This window comes from Anoplopoma fimbria, chromosome 24, assembly GCF_027596085.1.
Source record: "Anoplopoma fimbria isolate UVic2021 breed Golden Eagle Sablefish chromosome 24, Afim_UVic_2022, whole genome shotgun sequence".
In the NCBI taxonomy this organism is placed as follows: domain Eukaryota; kingdom Metazoa; phylum Chordata; class Actinopteri; order Perciformes; family Anoplopomatidae; genus Anoplopoma; species Anoplopoma fimbria.
The window spans coordinates 10,621,878-10,644,859 of NC_072472.1; the positions used below are offsets into that span (position 1 = coordinate 10,621,878).

The window sequence follows — 22,982 nt, forward strand, 5'->3', positions numbered from 1 at the left end:
TCAAGCGCGCAACTCTTTCTTCGAGTGTGGCTTGTTTCCCAGCAGGGCATCAATCTCAGTAATAGTTTGAGGGTTCATTTGGGTTAAAATCTGTAAGCAGGGAAAAAGGAAGGCAAATAGTTGGGTTTTTTTTGTCAATTTTGTCACTTACATTGCACATAAATAATCATATCTATTGGTTCAAACAACTATGGCTCAGTATGTCAGGCTAAATTATTCTTAACATGAAAGGAAAAGAAGGAAATAAATTCTACCCGTAGGGCGCCCAGGTTCTCAAGTAGCTGGTCTGCGTTAGAAACTCCCAGAAGTACTGAGCTGACTCCTTCACTGCGCAGACACCAGGCTGAGAAAAAATAAATAAAGAGAGAGAGAGAGAAAACAAATAAAACTCACAATCAATTAAAGTGAGTGAGATCCAAAGAAAACGTTGAGTTTTTAGTATTTTGCAGGAATCAGACATTTAACATTGTTAAATGCACAAACACATATCTACCAAAAATATTTGAGTAGGAATTCTGACCCAGGATCAGATGACCAAATTCACTTTGGTCTACCCAAATAAGTTCATTTTATAGCTGGCAGAACATTTCAGATTTGAAAAAAAAAAAGAAATCTAAAATGGATCAAACTTGCAGTCACACAACAATAAAATAAGCAATGTTACTTTATCTCTCCACTGTACAGTCATGTTATTTTCCCGGGTCGTACCTATGGCTAACTGTGCAGCGGTGCAGCCCAGTCTGTCCGCCAGTAGATGGAGCTCCTTGATTTTAGCGAGCTGCCTGCGGCCCTCCTCGCTGTTCACTCGCTCCTTCAGCCACTGGTATCCCTTCACCAGGAGCAAAATGGAGAAAAGCATTAGTACGGTAGTGATTACACACTGCAGAACCCCGCTGATCAGAGAGAGAATTACACTAAGGCTGATTTACAATGAGAGAAATCCCAGAGGGGGGGCTAGTCAAATCAAACTGACCTTCATTGCTGCTCTGGAGCACTCTGGCACACCATCGCTGTACTTCCCTGTGATTAATCCACAAGCAAGTGGAGACCAGGTCATTGCTCCGACACCTGAAAAAATGGAATAAGAGCAGATGTTTGAATGAAACAGGAGGAACCTTCAATTAAACATAATTAAGATAATTAGAGCTGCAAGGTTGTGGATGTCTGACCGATCTTGTGGTAGAGCTCAGGAAGCTGCACCTCCACTTTATCCCTCTGGAAATAGTGATACTCCGCCTGCTCACACACGGGTGGTATCAGGTTGAACTGGCGTGCCACCGAATACGCCTCCTGGTGAGGAGACAACAGAGACAAAATGGTTACACGAGCAGCATTTATGCCATAACCCGACAGCCTTCAGTTTGTTAAAAGTGAGCTTTTCTGTGTGTGAGATCAGCATTCACCATGATCTCCATGGCGCTCCAGCGTGATGTTCCCCAGTACATGGCCATACCCTGGTTTATTACAAACGTCATGGCCCGCACAATCTCTGTAAATCGCAGCAAACATCATATTTACATAACACTCTTTTTGAACAATTTAATGCAATGCATTGAAGCAACCAAGAATAATAATTTCAAACATCCTTAACTGACCTTCCATCGGACTGTTGACATCGTTTCTGTTGGCGAAAACAATGTCCACATAATCCAGCTGGAGTCTTGATAAGGATCCTCGTAAACCTGTTGTAAACAACGGTCAGTGATTAGATGTGATGTCATCACAATGACTATGACTCAACAGCTCTGACTCAGCACTTCGGCACAGTGGTGCTTTGAGCTAAATGCTAACATGGTCACTATGAAAATGTTGTTTAGTAGGTTTTATGTTCACCATGTTGATGCATATCTTTTATTGTTGTTTAATTGTGTCAGACTTATATATTTTACATACTCTGCATGCTTTTATGTTTTGTGCTGATGACTGTGCTAACAATGCAGCATAATCTTGTCTCTAGTCTATGTCTCTATTTTATATAAGTGTCCCTCATTCTTTTGCTTCATATGTGTTGTTCTATTAGCATGTCTTAATAGTACCTGACTATGTAGTATAAGGGTGTCCTGAATGATGTTACTACTTATATTAATATTCTCTCTTTTTTTTTTATTGTCTCTGTAACCTTTGTAAAGGGGAAATAATGCATAACTTTGTAATTTCAATCTTATATTCTGTTTTAAGGGTGACTTTGTAAAATATGTCTAAGGACTACAGATGAAAAAAAGTCACTTGGCTAACTCTGGCGGATTTACAGAAATGTTTTATTAATGTGCACTGTCCCTCCCAAATATACCAATGAAATAGAATAAAAATAAATGTTTACAATCTTAATATATATCAGGTTGTTAATGCCTGAGTATTTTCTCATTTTGTTAAGAACGTCAATGCATATTGGGCATCACAGTTTTTGAAAATATATATATATATTTCCATATATACACATTTGCCAATCACATTTTTAGTCGTAATATAAGGTTAATGTAAATGATAATTGTGATATTAAAACAAAACCTCAATCTTCAAATGATATTCCCCCCCAAAAATGTGCTTTATAAATTTAGATGACGTGATTGTGTATCACGATATATGATTTCATCACGTTACGATTCCATAGAAAGACAGAATATATTATCATATTGATTTATTGCCGATCACTTATGTTAATTAGCACTGAACACAAAGTGCAGCAGAGGTTAAAGGGTAAACCAAAGTAGGTCCACTTCATGGTGGCACTAGAGCAAAAGTGAGGGGGATAACCAAAGTAATTAGGATTCGTCTTCTAGGTAGGAATCATGACTCTCTGTACAAAATTGCAATCCATCTAAGTGTTGCTGAGATAATTCAGTCCGAACCAAAGTGGTGGACTGAGAGACCAATATTTCCATCGATAGAGCCACTCTGCTAGCGTGGCTACAACCACATCAGTGTGGTAGGAATACATGGGGGAAAAGCATCTATGCAATATTTTGACAATACAGATTCTCAAGAATAAGTTGATTAACTACATTGGTCGACACAGTGCGAGACTGGAGGGCAAAAATGAAATAATAGATAGATAGATAATATTGTGTTTGAAATGCTATGCTTGATTTTTACATTCTCAAATGTTTTTTTCATCAGTACAACCCTGGGTACGTTAGCGGTTTGATATAGAGGTTGAAGCCAGAAAATGAAGTGAAATATGAAGTCCAAATATGAGTGCTGTCCTTGCACGTAGTCCACTTACTTACACAGTGGCCCTCAAATCAAAAGCCTCATGGCAATGACGGTCAAGCAGCCCATTCCACTCATTGGTAAATGGTCAGCCCCGAGGCCACACTTCTTACAAAACATACAATAAAGATGTCCCTATAAGGGCCGATTTAAGATTAAGGCTTTCTTTAGGATTATTTTGGGGGATGGGGAACTGATTAAGTGTCTGGAAAGATGACCATGAGATGTTATTGGCACTGAAACTTCATCTCAACGTTCCCTCATCTGACCCCTCTTACTTTTTTTGTCTTACTTTAAAGACAGACTTCAGTTAGCAGCAATATCTGATGACAATCCACCAAAACGTCCTTAATCAGATTTCACTCAGTATTTCATCAATTTCTCTCACTATTGCTATAATCATGCTCTTCTTCTCCTACGAGCAAACAGTCCACGAACACGTCCTCACAACCATCAACTATTGCAAAGGACTTTGGTATATGGTGGTTTATTTGATTTAAAGGCATGTTAATGTTTCACTGTGAAACTAAACATGGAGTGGCTTTGACTGAGCAAGACAAACACTGTACTCAAAGATCAAAAGGGGTTATAATGTACTAATGTATTCTGTGAAACCTTTTATATTAAATAAAAGTACAATACAATACAATTAAACAGTCTTTTGAAATGTGACCTCTAAGCGTACGTTAACAAAATACTGTACTTTTTTTTTTTAATACACAGTATTTAACTTTCCTGGAGCTAACCCTGAACCTTCTTGTATTTGTTAATGATTTATTATTAATTCATTTCAAGTATTTCACTGTACAAAAAAATACTCTACCTTCAATAATGTGCTTTCTGGAGAGTCCTCTCTCTGTCTCTGCTCTGTTGAGTGATGAATATATTATTATATTGAAAAGATGAATGAAAACAATGCTTTTACCTAAAAAAACATATAATCTTTTGGTGTTATACTTACTGGCCTCCCCAATAGATCTTTGTTGTGATGACAAAACTTGAACGCCTGGCAAAGACACATGATGATTATGAGCACAGTTATCATGTGTAATTATTCAAAAGAATGTTTGTCTGAAATCTTTGATCTTTTGATTTCTAAATGTAAGTATAAAAGTTTTCTTTCTGCTTGCCTGCAATCATTGGTACAATAAAAAATAGATGTGGATATATTTATTCTTTTTTTTTGACAGGTTTGGCAGTCACCAGTGTTTATTTTAAAATGGTAACATTTTAATCCTTTTATACTCTTTCTGAGGCTAAAGCTCCTCATTTGTCTAAAATGTATGAATTTCCCTTGAGATATTTTGATGCGCCCGTTCCAACAGTCATAAAAACTTTAGCCATGAAGTGCATTTCAGAAAAGCAAGCATTATTTTATTAAGATTTTAAAAAGTATTTTCATAATATAATAGGGTTGGAAAGCTTTACACATGCATGTGAGGCAGTTCCGAAAAAATGAGTAATATCACCTCCATCCTTTCTTCTTGATAATGTTCCCTAGAGTGATTTCCGCTCTGAGGAGAAACACATAATTTATTGTGATAGGTTGATGCTAAATTCAGATTGCTGCAAGACAATGTTGAATCATACAGGACCTCTGCAGACATGTCATATGTTAAACACTCAAGAGATAAGATGCATAAGAGAATATGAAGAACATTTAAAAGTACATCCTAGGGAAAGAAAAACAGAAGCAAAAGTTCACTGGATGCTTGGAGGAAGAAGAAGTGAAACCTGACCTTCCAGAGGCGTACACCTCTGCTGTGTCGAACAGGTTCACCCCGTTCTCATAAGCTATGGTCATCAGGTTCTCGGCCATCTGGGGGAACAAAAACATTCAGACTGAGCAAGGGAGACAAATTCCAATTACACAGAGGTCGTCTGTGAAGGGCACGATGCAGGAAGGCTAATATAGTAGAGATAATATCTAATATTGCACTGAGCTACTTTAGTTTCTAGGTATCAGGTCTGCAGGATTTTCAAATATTTCTATAATTGAAAACCCAGATTTCCTCAAAGCAATACGAGTGAGAGTATTCAGGAATCAACTTCTCATACAAATAGAAACAACAGAGCTCTCACCTCATCAGAGATCTGTGATCCAAATGTCACCCAGGTGCCTGAACGAGGGGAGAGACAGAGACAGGTTTTTTTTGAGAGGTTGAAAGGGAGATGAATATTATACTGGCTTCAAACCAACTCACCTAACCCGAGGCAGGAAACTCGTAGGCCAGACTTCCCTAGGTTCCTGTGAGGAACGAAAGAGAAATAAAGAACAATATGTGAAGTTCAGAAATAAAAAAAATAGAAGGTTTGATGTGTGGGCATTTAGGAGACATTTGCACAAACAATCACAAGCAAGAACACATCTTACAGGACATTGATGTGTATGAGTGACAAGTGCTGCACCCAGATCTGGGCTACTTTACGGTTTCCTGTTTATGCTATTTTATCCTTTTTACTCCACTACATTTACATGACAGCTGTGGTTACTAGTTACTTTGAAAATTAAGATTTAAAACATGATGCATACAAGATTAATCTACGCAATTGCTTATGAACACGCTAATGCAGCAGTGAAAATGATCTAAAAGTCAAACATGTTATGTATTTGCACAGCAGTTGAGTACATTTTGCTGTTAATACTTTGATACAGTAGTATCAGAGTATTTTAACACTTTGCTAGTGCTACTGTGACTCATATAAAGGATTACTTAGGTTTTGTCACTCTGTTCTAAAAATACTGATATGAAGACCAAAAAACAAAAGATTAAATCTTACATGAACCAATAACATAGAAATACAAAATAATAATAATAATAATCTAAATATGTAACACACACCGGATGTTGTGCATCAAACTGAAGTATAACACAAGATAATATCCCAAAATAATAACATTCTCATTTCCATAGTATTGTTCATTGGGAATACTTCCTCCACTGCTGCTTCTGAGTGGAGGCTCTTTCTCGCCTGTGGTTAAATTACAGCCCGCGTCTAATTATTTCTGAGCAATTGACCTTTTATCCTTCGTATGTTAACAGTTCAGGCTATAACAGTGGGTCAGTGAAACAGCTGGAGGGAACAGGGCTCGGCTCAGATGGACTTAAGCTTCTTTGGTCTGTGCGGTAAATGGACCAAAATGTTCCACACGCCTAGAAGAGTCCATTACCCAACACGCCACATCTGATTATCCAGACAGCTGAATTTTGAAGGGTGAGCACGGAGAGGCAGAGAGCTTCATTTTTGACCACGGAAGCATGTACAGCTGAAAATGATGTGGGCTTCATGCTTGGCTCTCCTCCTCCACGCGTGCTCTCCCCCATTCTAATTAGCCGGGGAGCCAGCTGGAGAGGCAGCAGAACTGCAGTGCATCTAGCTGCTCGCCGTCTTTTCATCTCCAGCGCCTCTCCCCCTCTCCGCCTGCCTGCGTCCGCCACAAATAGCCAAATGCAAAAAGACAGACTGTCAGAGCATTTAGACTCAGTCCAACGAGTCCTGCTTTTATTTTCTCTGGTCTATTTTTAATGCTTGACCTTATGCTATTTTTAGATTCCTGCATATGTAAGCATTTGTGCCCCGACGTGTGCGTGTTTGATGCGTGTGGGCGTCAGGGTTTGGGTGTGTGCGCTTGCAGTGGGGGTGTGAGACGCATATTGCTTGTGTCATTCTTTTAAACTCGTCGAAATAGCACACAGGTGGAAGGTCGGGAATGTTTTTTAGAGGGGAAACTGTTAGTAGGGGTTTGATGCTGATGATTCCTTGTATGGTAATCTGGCTCTCGTTCATCAACCAATGACAGTGTTATCACACGCTGACAGTCGCTTTGAACACTGGGAGTAAATATAAATGAGACACATGGGAGAAAACACGCTTCAGAGACTTTTATCAAATCAAATATTCAAATGGGTTTTTTTGTCATTAGTTTTGTTCTCCTGTACTGGAATTGTTTTGTGACATCCATCAAATTGTGCCTTTTTTGCCTCAACTTCAGTCAGGGGAGGTTCAAAGGAATTTTTTTGTCAAACAACATTTGACAAGGTTGGACCAATAAAAGCAAACCCCAAAAATATTCCCTGCTAGTTAAAACTGTTTAATTCAGCTTCAAAACCTAAAGAAAGGCTTGAAATCCATCAAAAAAATGGGACTCAACATCAACTGCATGATAAATACTGGATCTGCATACCGAGTATATAAATTAGATTTTTGTATCTCTCTCTCTCTCTCTCTCTCTCTCTCTCTCTCTCTATATATATATATATATATATATATATATATATATATATACACACACACACACACACACACACACACACACACACACACACACACACACACACACACACACACACACACATAACATTCAGGTATTTCAGAAATTAAGCAGGATGTATGCAGCCTTTATTATTTAGCACAAGGCTATCTTGCACTGTTAGTAAAAGCATCAATAGAGCTGACTGTGTTAACCACCTTAATCACACCAGAGCACTATGATGGAAAAACAGAATGCTATGTGTTATATTACAAATTGAATGTGTGACAAATAGAACTAAACATGAGTCAGCAGTAGAGAGAACGTCATGCATCCGGTAGCATGCACAACGGTTACACAAATGCAAGCTTTTCCCTGTTTGGTTGAGCTCGTATTCAATATGCATTTTAAAGAAAACAGGTGCATGAAGCTGACGGGATAAAATTTTTGTACCGGCACGTCATTACAGGAGCCAAAGAGAAACCAGCTTGCATTAGTAGGTGAATTCATGATTGCTGTGCGACATGAAACACAATTATTTTTGTTTCTGGGCTTTGTAGGGATGTCATTGTTTCTCTGTGTGACAACTGGCCTCCCCCTCCCCGCTCTCAACTCCACCGCTCTCTGCAGTGCTGCAGTCTGCTAAAATACTATCAGTGAGTCTGGAGAGACACATGCTCTCTCTTTTCTCCCGCTATCTCCCATGACATTCTCTCCCACTGTCTCACGCACATGCATGTGTGCAGACGCCCGACCTATATGTTATTTATATGCATTTGGCGAATCTATATCGTGCCGCCGTAAGTGGGGCCGGTCGTTGCTTACACGTGAATGTTCACGCTTGATGGGAATTACACTCCGAAACAGGCACAGATCTACATATAATCACGCATGAATGCACTTGTGAGCAGGGCACACAGAAACACAGATGCTTCTCTGTGGCTTTTATTAGTAGGGCTGTTTGTGTTTACTCATCTTTTTCCTTTCTCGCAATAAATCGTGAACTCATAACCAGGTGATTAAAGGGACTTGGTTGTTCCATACATTGTTAATGGAAGAGAGGAGGAGGGAGGCGCACAGGTGCACTGTCACGGTGTAGTCAGCATTTTAACCTGTGCTGACATTTACAGTTAGTTCTCACCTGAGACAGGAGTTAGACACTATTTAGACACTATACAGTTTTTTTCCCTTGCAGTTGTCATGAAATGCCACACACATGCTGAGCAGGCTCTCCAGAGGGAAGCGCACCTAGATATTAATAACACCCCCGTCAGTGTGTGTGTGTGTGTGTGTATGTGTGTGTGTGTGTGTGTGTGTGTGCCTATATACGCATTTTTTGAGCACAAACTATGGAAAGATGGTGGACTGTCTGTTCTCTTTAAATAATGCTGTATACACTGTTTCAGGGTCATTTCACCCAAATTACAAAAAACACATTTTCTCAGCCATGCAGAGATTTCTGTGTCTGCCTCAAAGCAATGGAGGCTAAATAATTCTCTTTCCTATGATCAGTGTCCTTCTTACTCTAGATAATCCCCAGGGACTATTTATGAATAGTATAGCCAAGGACATTGTTTCTGTCATTGCTGAAAAGCAGAATTTAATGCTTTGAGCACCACAAACAAACTTTCCCTCACTTCCCATCATGTTGATGTAGAGGCAGATATTTCTGAGACCGATATCTCACAACCTGGACAGAAAAAAAAACAATAACTATTTGCTATGCTAGATACCACTATATGTGAGAAAATCTATATCGTGTGAATGGACTATCTCTGAGGGACAAGGACCCAGTGTAATTCTGACAGCGCTCTAATTCTTGCTTCAGCTATTATTAATGAACGAAGCTAAACAACACACTGTTCCTGTAGTGTAATTTTTTGGAAATTGAGTTTATTAAAAATAAATTAAAACAGTTAGGAAAGTAGGTCTGTCCTAATTATAAAAAATACACTGAGCAGAACAAATGTAAAAAAAAAAAAAAAGCAGATTCTCTCTCTCACTCACTCACATGCACATTCTCAGCTGCTCTCTTCTAATGTTGAGTATCAACCTCAACTTTCTTTTTGTCCCCGAAGGGCAATTGGTTTTACAACATCACATGAAAGAAAGTAGACAAACAAAACAGTTAAGGGAAGGAGAGGCGTCCTGAATACAAGTGGTACAAGTGTATAGTTTGTTTTTGGTTTGAAAGCACTAATACCTGGCAACGTGCATTATGCCTGTTGCTAAGGATGGAGCCGAATATTGGAAAGATGTGTCCGATCCGATGTTTCATAAATATAGACTCTGACAGCTCAATGAATTTAAAATGATTGAATGCAGTCGCTAAGATGTTTTTGAGTATCACACTGTTGTTCTGTGATTTAAAACATCTTTAATGAATAATTAGTAATGCTAGTGGAAAAACTTAAATTACATTTGCACTGTATGTCCATGTTCCAGACAGCTGAATATTGGGTAAAAGTAAGTATGAAAGTAACTAAGAGTCCAAAATGCTTTTTAAAAAAAAGATCTCAAAAGTTAGATGATATATTTAAAAACTTGTTGAGATGTTTACAGGACTTGTCTTTAATCAGGCTGTGTTCCTGCTCTTACATAATGACATGCTCTAATTACTTTGTCTCTGCTGAAAGACAATATCAGACTCTGACTTTGACTAGACAGCCTGTTCAGAGGATGTGATGTGGATTTTCCGGCCCTGATTACTACGCACTCTGTCCAAAACAAGCCTGCCGACTGCTGCCGTTATCGCTTCCATCCACAGGCAAATATTGACAAATGTAAGCCTCGACAAACAACACTGACCCAGCAGTCACTTCACATTTCAGAAAGATGAAGTATTTTAAAACCCCTTTAAGGTCTCCAACCTGCAGCTATGCCAATATCAATCTAAAGTACTGCATGGTTCTATGATGTATAATTATAACATCCAGCAACCTGTTAATACATTTTTTGCCGTTTAACAGCCAACAATAGATCATTTAGATATATTTTGATTAGGAGCCAGAATTAAATCAAATTGTGTTACTTTTGCTTTAAACTTGTTGCAGGACATCAAAGTAAGGTCACTAATCTGTTCAGCCAGCTGGAAACTCATAACCCAGCGATAGGAGAGTTAAATGTCAAGGTTGTTGCAGCATGCGAGCGACCTTGTTCTCCTCCCTGCTACACATCCCATTTGTTTCCAATGATAATCATGATAACAATATGAGGCCAAAGCACTTAATTATTACTCAATTAGTATTCATCACGACTGCACTCTGTGGAGTCCATATTTTATCTCTGTGTGGTATTTATCATGGGTCCATATGGTTTTCAAAGTGGGAATAGTTTGCTTGTATCAGTTTTTTATGTATGAGGCAACTCTAAAACCACATTAAAGTAAATAGTCTGGGATCAAATTAACAAGCTGAAGCTGTGAATTCATTGTGCCCTCAGCGTGTATAAAAAAAGTAACGGAGTGAGTGATAAGACTGGGGCTATTTCACTGTCTCATAGCACTAGAGGACCACAATGTATCGGTACAACTTGACAAGGTTGTTCATCAGTACAACTCAATCATTACTTCATCAGCTGCTGAGAGTTCAAGCTTTTAAAAACTCACTGTTCAAGAGTACTCTGTTAGAGCACATCTCCTCTCTGCATGGTTGAATGTCAGGACACTTCAAATCTCTACACAAATGCAAAGCCTTGTTCTCCAGCTAAAACTGCAAATGAATATTAGGTATTATCATCATTACAGTATTTTACTTCATGGCATGTCACCTGTCACTGGACATTTTAAATTGTTATCTGGTTTAACCATCTAGCTTACTCTTCTGTACTGTGAAAATGTAGTCAACTACAGGCCATCAGAGAACAAGACGACATCAGGAGTAGAATGTTCTAAATTTTCTATAGATTTCAGATACCAATGATACTATTTACCCCATGGGGCCATAGCCAGTGTGGCTATTTTAACCTGATTGTCTATAGCCAACAATGCTACTTGCACCCAACCCGGGCACACATTAAATACTGTATGTGTAACCTGCTGTAGGCTATAAATATTTTTCTTAAACCTAACCAAGTAGTGTTGTTGACTAAATCCTAACCAACTGACCTGTAACCGAAAATAATAATAATAAAAAAAAAAAAACTGTAATTTGTACAATTATTTGTTTAATTTGTACTAAGTGAATACATTGGATTTTCCCAGGACTTAAACATTGGACTTCTTAGTTTGGTTAATGTCCTAAGTTTGACCCATTCATCAATCACAACCTACTTCCTTCACATACTTTTTTAATATTCTTTATACTATTACTATTACCACTACTAGCCTATTACTATTACTAATAATTGCCTTTCGGCTAGTTAACAATTTCTAGCTAACACTTCTAGCTAATTATTGCTAAATTAAGCTAGCTAACGATTGCTCGATTAAGTAACGTTAGCATCTTGACCAGGTGTAAATAGTGGAGTAGCCGCCTTGTGACTTAGATAAAAGAAAGATGGAGACAATAAGTAACAGTATCCTTTTTCAACTTGGGTTTGTGAGCTAAGATCCCCATTGGTGGTTTTGCTCGTAACGTTAGTCTAAAGGGACTTATTGGGGCTACTAAGCTAAAGTCTTAGCGGCACACAGACGCCATATCGTTAAACACTGTCAACGCGTCATTGTGTCAGTTTGTTCGTTACTCAAGGTTCGATGATCCATAACGGTTTGGGCGGTCCAGCGGTCGAGTTGCTAGGTAACACTCAACTAAACTACTCTGGCTCATTGTATCGTCATAAACAAAATCAAACAGCCAAACAAACATTCCCAGTAATAAACAGGCCTTTAAAAAACAGCAAATGACGTATTCATCCCAAAAAACTAAGATTTAACTAACTAAACTTTAACATGCAGCGGTTGAAGATCGTCGTAGCGTCTTCCACTGTTTAATTTTCAGCACACCTGCCGTCAATATAGCTTCCTGGGATGCGAGGTCAGCGGACACTTTGCACTGCTTTAGCACCAACAACTACCACTAGGTGCTGCCATTACTACATTAAGGTAATTAATAAAAAATATATTATAAAAGCTTGCTAGAAATTGTTTTAACATGACTTCTATGACAAGATTGGAAAATACCTACAGGTCTACCTGAGGGCATTAACTAAAAAGGAATAGTTTAACGTTAGAGTTTCAAAAGAAGATGGGTACCATTCTCCAGATATGTAGTGTTATCATTCTTCTCATCTCACCCTCTGCAAGACAGTCAATAAGTCTATTTCCAAAAATGTGGAAACTATTCCTTTGACAAATTGTGAGATAAATTGGCTGCACAGAACCAAAATGTTGCCAAGAGTCCAGCACTCCCTGAGAAAAACCAGGATGATGCATTTAGAAACAGCAGAGAGCCCTGTCTCTCCTGCCGTTATTAAAGTTGCTTGAGAGTCTGCAACCACAATCTTCGTTAACAATGTTTGACTCGTAAAAGCTCCTCTCACTCGTGCATTAAGATAGCTGCATCAAGCTGCCTCCAACTGACACAATGTGCCCTGCAGGCCCTTACAAAAATCCATGAGAAATATCCAACTGTGGCAGATACATCTATCTCAGAAACGTACCTGACCTGCTTACCAGGTTGCTGTTGCAAGAAAGAGAGAGGCCTGGTTACCATAGAAACGGCCAATTTGCTGAGTGACTTATGAGACTTATAAACTCACCTCACCTCCACAGGTCCCAAAGGAAAAAGGCCATAGCTGCTGTTTTCTGCAGGGTATAACTATATGTGCTTATCTAGGTTTGAGGAATACACTTAAAACTCAGGTATTTGAAATGTGCTGATGTGAAAACATCTTTTTTTAAGATTATAGGCAATTTTCTGGTTTTCTTGGAGTTGTTGCAAAAGTTTCACAGTTTTGTTATCACAATATGTGATCAACCCCATTACTCAAAGATATTAATGTATGATAATGTTTAAAGGCACAATGAGTAGGATTGTATAGACTCATATGAAAATAATCCTTTGCTTGGGGCATTTCCGGGCGTCAACCTCTATAAAAACGTAGCAACCAGGTGCCAAATCGCACGAGGGAGCTAAGAAAATGACACAGCGCTGAAAAAAACGCAAATATAGCAAGTTGAAACGCCAAGCAGACAAAACTCAGTTCTTGGGTTGGCTTTCATCCAGTGACGGCAAGAACCCTAACCCTCATTGAGCTCTGGAGGAGGGGCCATCTTTAAGTGTTGTGTTAAAGAACCACAACAGACAAATCCTACCAATGGTGCCTTTAAATTTATTTACACTTCTGTTGGACATGAGCAGCTGTAAGTATAGTCAGAATATATCTGTGAAAATAGCCATTCATCTGTTCTTAACATTGTTTGCGTATTGATCGCCTTTTTCCTGATATTATAAACTACACACACACATACACACACGCACACACACACACACGTTTTCAACTTAACAAACAGAGAATGCTGCAGTGCACTGCGACGGTGTTCCCTGTAGTATTTCAAAGAAAATTTGTCAGAAATTGAGACATTTTGATCAACGAAAAGGAGATGAAGAGAGATTCAAACGGAAAGAGTCGGGCCAGGGGGTTGGCAGCGGGGGCTCATGGGAGTGATAACTGGCAGCAGGTGCCGTCCTCTGCGACCTGCCGTTGAGTGATGAATACTCACGTTAATGACATAGCGGGGGAGATTAGAAAACAAGCTGTCAAACAGCGCAAATAGTGGGTAGATGGGGGCCATCTGTAGATAAAATTTACTCATAACTGTTCACTTCTGCTCCATTGTGGTTTCATTTAGCCTCGATCCAAATCATGTCGAGAAAACGTCAAACATTTACTCCCTGCACAGATTCACAGACTCATTCATACGGTATGCAGACATGTTTTATGGAGATCCCTGCTCCTTCCTGACCTCGGTGTGGTTGTGACAGCAGTAAAATGGAGAATGTGCGACCAACGTGCTGCCACAAACATACTCTGCGGCCGGGTGGCAGGGCTTTGAGAGGACTCAGTTGCAGAAGGGACCTGATCGGCGGCAGCAGTGCTGACTGACCGGGAAATAAGACAGACAAAAACTAAAGGCAACGCCTGGGGTGTTGCCCCTGGCAACTGGAGCTGGCCATATGCTGTATAGACTTATTGTGCTGCTGCACTCCCTGCTACCGACACTTTGCCTGAGAGAGCAGAGCAACCAGAATAACACAATCAGAAGAATGTATGCAATTCCCAAGAGAGATCAAACAGTAGTGGAGATATCCTGTTTTCAATATGGTGCATCATTCCGTTTTTAAACATCCTATTAAGCTGAAGCTCTGATCCATCAAGGTGAGATGAATCAGAGAAAAACTGTAAAGAGAAAAACAACACTTTCTCGCTGTTTATCTGGTCTGTTTTCCCTCTACATCATGACTCAGACCTGGAGTGTGCAACAATGGTTTTCTGTGCAACTCTATTTTATGAAAATGAAATGCTCAGGGTCCTGAGCTGCTGTTATTGGAGGGAGGCTTTTTATTAAGCTGTGGTGAAGAGCAGCAGGGCGGAGCAAAAAATCTGCATAAAACACCTAAGCCTATGGCAGATGCTCCTATCTGCATACTGTCTGTTGTACTGTGATAACATTATGGCTGTTTGCTATGGATTATATAAGCATTTTCACATCCATCAGTGCAAGCGTTTATTCAAGCGCTGATGTCATTTTTTTTAATAATGTCAGTAAAATCACTGCTTTATGTGCACTTGCTGAGTGCTCGCTAATGGATATGTAGGCCGCTTGCACTATATGTTACAGGATGCATGTTGGCGACAATTAAAGCTAACCTAAACTTCGCCTTGCATCTCAACAAAGAGACTGACAGATATGGAAACCAGAAAGCGCTGCCGGTAGAGCTTCATGATGAGAGGAACCCGCTACCGCGTCACCTTGGCCGGCAGAGGATTTGAATAATAATCTAGTACCTGTGGGATAATCTGGAGGTCAAAAGGCCGAGGTAATCAAAGTGAAATGAAAACCAGCCAGATCTCTCTGATGTGGATGAACCCTTTACCCCTGAAGCTCCTGATCTCCATACTCACCTATACTTCATACTGGTGTGGCGCCCGATGGCCTCCTTCATGTGGGCATGGCCCTGTGGGGTCTGACGGGACCCGGGCCCCTCCCTGGTCTTGACCGAGCCTTGAGACATGTAGTTGCCATTGCTCCCTTGTCCACCGTGTCCACTGTGTCCACCGTGTCCACCGCCTCCTCCTCCGCCACCTCCTCCTCCTCCACTGCCACCACCGCCACCGCCTCCTCCTCCACCGCCACCACCCCCTACGCCTCCGCTGCTTCCCCCAGGAGGCGGGGCGGTGCGAAGGCCACAGAGCCGGTCCTCACTGCGACTCTTGAGATTGTGCTCGGTGCAGGCGAAAGACACCTGCATCCTGACCCTGGTTTCCGGGGGGCTTTTATTTTGATAGAGGGGGCAGGTTTGGGGTTAGGGAGGGACAAAAACACAACCAATAATGTCTGCAAACTGTTTGTTGGGCTGGCTTTTCCTGCGATGCTGTTGTGGCGAAGCAGTGACGCTCATACAAAAACAGGGCTCAGACGGGGCAGGTCAGAGATTTTTGGCTGCGAGCTGGAGGGAGCAGGCGAGAGTCCAGCTTCTAACATGTCACACGCAGAGTCACCGTCTGCTCCGTCTCCCGTCTGGTGATGCAAACCTGGCAAAAAAGGTCCTTAGAGTTTTTCGCGCTCACAAGATGCATCAGGGCTGCCCTCCAGAAACCATCAGGAAGCTTGTAAGCTCACAGCAGTCCTCAGACAGAATTTTTTGAGGGATGTGGCAGTTTCTTGGGAAGCACCCCCCTCCCACCCCCCTCCCCTCCAAAAAAAAAAAAAAAAACTCAGTGCAACAGAAGCCAGGCCTTCTTACCTCTCACACACACACACACACACACACATGCAAAGGGCTGGTATGGCTTATGTTGGGTGGTAAAGCACTTGATAGCTGGCTGTCTTCTCTTCAGCTGAGGTTAGTTGTGTCTGTGTTGAGTGTGCCGCAGCAATGACACAACCACAGCTACAGGCATCCTCGCACCTCGCGTCGAAATAAGGCATAGCTTTCTTTTCTCATTTTTTTTTTTCCTTTTTTTTTTTTTTTTTTTTTTTTGTGTCGCAAGGTTTGTCAAAAAAAAAAAAAAAAAAAAAAAAAAAAAAAAAAAAAAAAAAGACTTAATTGCTGGAAATTTACATTGCCGGTGCGATCAGTCCAAGCTGGGTAAATAGACCTGATATGAGATGCGAATTCACAGAGTCAAAGCCCGCCGATGCATCATCGCCCAGCAGCCTCACGCAGCATCCCAATTCGATGCAACAGAAGAGAGAGATGGAGATGGAGAAAGAGGAAACAGAGGCAAGAATTCAATTGCAAGAACCGAGCCGGTTTCCTTTCCTTTTTTTTTTTATTACCTTCAGCGTGTGAAGTCGCTCACATACCGGCAGCAGCAGCTGTGTGCAGTTCTCCCGTTATTCGACAAAAAATCTCACAGTGCATGCGGATTTGAGAAAGAAAAAAACGCCGGCACACTGGCCCAAAAAAGCAGACATTTCAAACGTTCCTGTCCCACCCCCCTCCCTCAGCATTAAACTGTCAGGTCACAGTCCGACTTTCTTTCTTTTTTGCCCTTTTTTTCAGGGGCTCCAAAATGTTCACGACACACAAGCAATGTGGGGGTTTCAAAGATGCGCTCTCTCTCTCTCTCTCTCTCTCTCTCTCTCTCTCTCTCTCTCTCTCTCTCTCTCTCTCTCGGGTGTGATCTTTTCATTTTTCATCACACAGATGTACACACATTTCATCACATAATGTTAGTGGAGCTTGAAACCCACTAGTGTTTTGAAAATTGTTTTCACAACCAAGGCCTTATATCAAATGAATGATATAATATCACTTTCATTTCATCATCATTTTCACACATGACTCTCTCTCTCTCTTTTTCCATATGCATGAATCTGTCTTTCTACCACACCCATTTCTCTTGTTCTGGTGTGTTTCTATTCCAAAAAAAACAAAAATCATTCTGCACCACTGTATCACCACCACCATCATCATCATCATCATCATCATCCTCATCATCATCTCACAGCAAAGAGCAGATACATTGCCCCTAAGTCACCTCTCATCACATCACTATGGAGCATAGCGTATCATATTGTATTGCATCACATCACGTCATGTTAAAATAAAACGGATGTGTCATTTGGTGGCCAGTCAATGGATAACAGCACCTTTCAAGGCTGTGTTTACCGTCTAAACTATGCTGCCATGGCTTCAGAGATGACTGCCAATCCAAAAAAGTTTCAGTCAGTGTTTTTACTCTCTTTCTAATTTACACAGCGGGACAACCTGCAAAATACTCTGCTTATGCAAATAAAAACGCAGACAAGCAAACGTACAAACAATCGTCATTTCGGTCAATTTGTTCTTCAAAGTCGTGTCTAATTAAATCTTGCTTCGGAGCAATCTGCAGTCCCAGGATGATCCCAGAGCAGTCAGCTGCCAGCAGACTGTAACTTGGACACTTTTTTAAAGAGCTGTTGGGTACATTTTTGGGGACGGGGAAGTTTCCAGCTGTATGGGCGGAAAGAAAAATGTGAATGCATCGTGACATTTTAAGAGAGAAGATGGTTTAATGATCTCCTGTCCTGTTAAAGTGCCCACACGGATACGTGGATTTTGCAGCGATACGTTCTCTAAGAAGCTCTTTATTCTCTAACAAAATACCATTAAGGGAGTAGACACAAATTAACATAATCACTCTGACTAAATCTTCATCAACACATAGTGATTAACCTTCACTATCCAAACAATGCCCATCATCACTTTAATGCATTGACACATCCTGCTCAACAGTTCAGAAACGGTGTTGCATTATGGGAGCTTCACTTCACTAATCCAGACAACCAGCTGCTCCATCTTGAAGTTCTGTATTGATAGACAACAAACATGAGCGTGTCTTTAAATACATCTTTTCACTTCTCCGCAAATGAAAAGGCTGTGTGAAATTGTGGTCTCAGGAAATGAGATAGATGACCATCTTTCTTTTGAGGATGCTTTATATAACTGATTCTATAATGAGAACGTCCTTGAAGGGGAAGATTTTCTATACAACTCTGTCATCAAACTCGACGCCAAAGCTCTCGTCTCTTCCGACTGTGATCCTCTATGAACTGGCAAATTTCCGTTCTTGATAAAATTCTCAAGATTATTCGCACAATTATGTTTCTCATGCTGAAAATATCTTATTTGAAGGAGGTTTCCTGCAAATAAATGGGCCAATTAATTGAGTTTAGGTGTTGAATAAATAATGTCCTGACTTAGTATGTATTAGAAAATATTGTGTGCTATTGACCTAATCTCATTCGGCTAAATCAACTGGTCAGGATAACATTTTATAACATGTAAGTTAGTTTTCAGATGCACAAATGTTGCCAAGGAGGAAAATCAGATGATGAAACACATCTTTTACCGTGTTATTTTTCTGGTGGCTGCAGAGATGCTAACAGCTGGTTTTCTTACTTCCTTGAATTGAAGCAGAAAAAATGAATGCAAAATAAATCTTTATATTGCGCCTCAACATGAAATGTGCATGTAGTTTAGCAAAGCTGAGGGGATTCATCCTCTCTGAAACTGTAACCTTGATATATTCACTCAGACATCTTGTTTTTCTTGCTGATTTGTTTAATCTTAAAACAATTCAGCCTGGCATTAAATATTGTCCCAAAGAGGACAGACAGAGGACAGTTATTAAATACTTTTAGTAGGATTGCTTTTTCTTAAATCCATCAACACTCTGAATCCATTTGACAAATTGCAATTTGTTTAAATATGTCTAACCTTTAAGCTTTTCTCTAGTGAAAAGACAAGATTATGCTTTCAGCCCCCATAATCTGTTTGACAAAATTAAAGCATCTTTCCCAAAATTTGCTCTGCACTCAGGAGATCAGCGGACGTGGAAAATTGTTGTTTCCAGCAAAACCAGCAAATGAGACAGCACGCCGGGGATTGTTGGCTGTTGTGTTGATTACAAGTAATGACTTTCAGTCAAGAGGGAGTTCAAGTCGGATGCATCATTACACAAATGAACTAAAGATATCACACAGAGAGAGACTGCTGCCATCACTGACATAAAGTTATAGAGATGGAAGCAGCGCTGCCAGAGGTGGAAGTGTCGGTGCAACTGCATCATCCTCTGTTATGTCATTCATTTATATCAGTTATCAAATGTTTGCTGAAAGAAAACGTTCCAAATAGATCAGAGAGTAAATGAGGCATGTTCTCTGAGGTTGCACGCGTCACTTGTTCTAAAAAATGATACACTTTTAATCTGCAGATTTTGTTTCTTCTCTGGTTTTGAGTCATTGAGCCACAGGGCTGATTTGTCTTCACACCAGAGTTACGCTGCCACCTAGAGGTGACTTTACTGGAGTCTTAACGGTTGTGACAGTCTGTTTGGAATATAGAGTAAATAAAATGTCATATTGTGTCACAGCACTGTTGTTTCCAAATAATTAGGTTTTAAAACTAAAAAATTTCAAACGTAAATACATAGAGTGAGATTAAAAAAAATAAGCCCCTGATATTAAATGCACACAAATCTGAAACAGATGTTAAACAATATTCTGTTCATCCTCTGTTAATGCTCTTTACAGTTTCATTTTTGCATCTCTTTCAGTGAAAATGTACTCATGGTAACCTCTTCAACCCAAAATAGCTAAACTGAGCACTTTAAACTGAGATAAACAAACAGCGTAGCAACCCACTGCCTGTCCCCTGCTGTCAAATCACGCATCATTAACCCTAAACTTATGCCCCACTGCTGTTGACCCCGTCAAGCTGTCTTTGGGAGGAGAATTAGACAATGGCTGACGTACAAGTCCCATTTCGGCTACTGTATCTGGCATCAGCATTAGTGATCCCGAGCAACCAGATGTTTTCGCCGTCCAGCCACATTTATCCGGAACTGCTGTGCTTTGAAATCTCATCAAACGTGTGATATTTCTTTCTAGGTCACTGGTGAAAAAAAGAAAATGCTAATATATTTATTTTTTTCACCCATGAATGATGCCTCCACTCACTGCCTTCAACTGTAGCCTCTTCAAACACTCAACTATTCATGCATTAGTGATATATAAGAAAAAATATTTAGCATGTTATTTAAATGGATCATCCACAGACGGCTGAGTGCTCAGGATGGTCTGACTCTCTTAAATGTTTAGTTTGTCCTGCAGTGTCTCCCGCTTAGAAGCATTTAAAAATCAGATTTCTAATTATAACTTTAGGTATTAAAGCTTTACGTCATGCAGTTGCTATTTATCATAATAATCACTATTAAGGAATGCAACAGAAAGGTTTATTTCTAAAGGTGTTTATCTGTCTGTCAACTTTTTATTCTCCGCAAAAAATTCACATTGTGGTTTCACATCATACATTTTTCTGTTCGTCTATTTTTTCCCCCTCTTTCTGCCACCTCGTACCTATATGTCATTGCGGAGCGCTCAGCCTCGCACTCGGCCAAGGAGAGGCCACACTCTCTCAGGTAGAGCTCCAGTCGGCGTCGCTCCACCAGCCTGTGCGCCGCCTCCAGGATCTGAGAAGCCAGGGCCTCTGACTCGGTCTTCTGGTCCTGGGTCTTGCTGCTCCGGGCTCCAGATTTGGCCACGATGCTCCCGGAGGAGGACGACGCCTTGGGCTTCTTACTGATGCCATAGAGGTCCTCCACTGAGTATTTCCCTCCCTTACCTCCTCCACTACCACCACGGCTGGCAAACATTGTTACGTGGAATCAAGTGCTGCAAACTGATGAAAATTGTTTGCCGCTGGTGCTCAGTTTTGTCTGCTACATCCACTTTAGGAAAGAGCTGAGTCTGAGTTAGAAACCAAACAACAAGGCAGAGCTATTTTGATAGAGATTTGTGAAGATTTGAAACATCCGGCCCCCGAGGATGTCAGACATCAAACGGCTGGAAACGAGAACTTAAAGCACCTGTAAAATATCAAAAAGTCTTGATTGCTCCTTTGTGGAGTCTGAATCCAAAATAAAACAAAGCCAGTCCCAACATTTCAGCAGAAACACCTCAGTCACAAACAATGACTCCTGCTGATGTGCGGTGTCTCTTTGAGCAAGAATGAAGAGGAAAAGCAACCAGCATCTTCCTCTCTTTATCTCTTAAAAGAGGGATTTGTGTTGAAGCCCCACCAGCTTACATTTGTTCAGATTAAGAGAGCGCCCGGATGAATTATCTGAATTTGTGTGGCTGCCATATAATCTGATACAGCAGTCAGTGGGAGTTCAGCCCTGTGACATTTTCTTCAAATATTGAGTATTAATGAATCCGTTTTTTTTACCTACATGGAGAGCTGATCAGTTCATCTGCAGGGGCAATGTCATCATAACTAACAGTCCCACTGCCTTCCAGCTCCTGTTGGCTCAAACAAAAAGAGAGTGGCATCCTCCCAAAGCCTGGCAGCGGCTTCAGGCCAGTGCTGAGCGTTAATGTCGAGGTCTGGGTTAATGTGCAACCCCCCCAGTGTCTGGTTTTCACACAAAGCATAAAGTAGCACAGAATGTGTGAACCTCTCTCCACTGGAGGGGCAAATAAAATATCTTACCGCGGATGTGCTGTTCATAAAAAAAGGATTGGACATCATGTGTGCACTTAATGAAACGACATTAAAGACAATAAAGACGGACAGAAATCCGATGGAAGTCAGGAAATTGCAGTTCACAAAATGATGATGCTGATGGAGAGGATTACTTATCTTTTGAACTGTGTTTGTGCATAGAAATCCACCTTCTAATCTCCTACGTGCATAGCTGTTAAATCACAGGACTGTGAACGAAAAGTGCATCTTGTATAAATATAAGTAACTCGCACTCAGATATTATAAGAATATTATATGAACAGATGTATTTTTCTTTTTTTCAAAAGGAAAACAATGAGATGAGTTTGAAGTTGCTTGCTCACGCCTCTCTTATGTCTCACACTAGCTGTAGGTTAAAGGTTGCTTACATAGGATCAAGACAATATCAATGGCTTAATGGACGAATGCAAGTGCATCGGTACACAGACGTTAAGCTCATTGACTGCCCGAGAATCCATTCATGCATCTGTCTCTCTCTCTCTCTCTCTGTTCCTTCATCTTCCAGCCGTCATGGCAGCCAGGCGTTACTCCTGAACTGCGGTGCTCCCTGACTTTGCCGCAGTGGCTTTTAAAAGCAGAGATCATCTGGGATTAAGCCGCTATAATCACTCTCTCTCTATTGACCACAGGCAGCTGCTGGAGGTCAGCCTTGATCTTCAGTGTAAATTACCACCCTGAGTGTTTTCCGGGGCCACAGAAGGTGCGGTTCTCAGCAGTGGGATTATGACAGGAGAACCTTGAGAGAAAAATATATGTTTTTCATTTGTGTGAGCGATGTTGCTCTCCACATTGTATAACTGTGAGATATATCTGGGTTAGCGCGGTTTGTTTTTAGTAAACTGTTG

The 22,982-nt window shown here is 40.5% G+C and overlaps 1 protein-coding gene across 2 annotated transcripts; it reads right to left on the reverse strand.

Annotated features, from left to right (window-relative positions):
* On the reverse strand, window positions 1-21,265 carry LOC129113168 (voltage-gated potassium channel subunit beta-2-like). 2 transcript variants are annotated; one of them, XM_054625349.1, is made up of 14 exons: window positions 20,970-21,265; window positions 5,415-5,458; window positions 5,293-5,330; window positions 4,950-5,029; window positions 4,680-4,724; window positions 4,172-4,216; window positions 4,034-4,077; window positions 1,596-1,682; window positions 1,404-1,489; window positions 1,170-1,290; window positions 974-1,068; window positions 709-829; window positions 255-343; window positions 1-90 (listed from the first exon to the last, which is right to left on the reverse strand). In XM_054625349.1, exons 1-14 carry the CDS (start codon window positions 21,263-21,265, stop codon window positions 1-3), a joined length of 1,281 nt encoding a protein of 426 aa, XP_054481324.1. The 2 variants fall into 2 exon arrangements, with proteins under 2 accessions (XP_054481324.1, XP_054481323.1); XM_054625348.1 differs by lacking the exon at window positions 20,970-21,265 and adding an exon at window positions 15,527-15,873.
* Window positions 21,266-22,982: the final 1,717 nt, after the last annotated feature.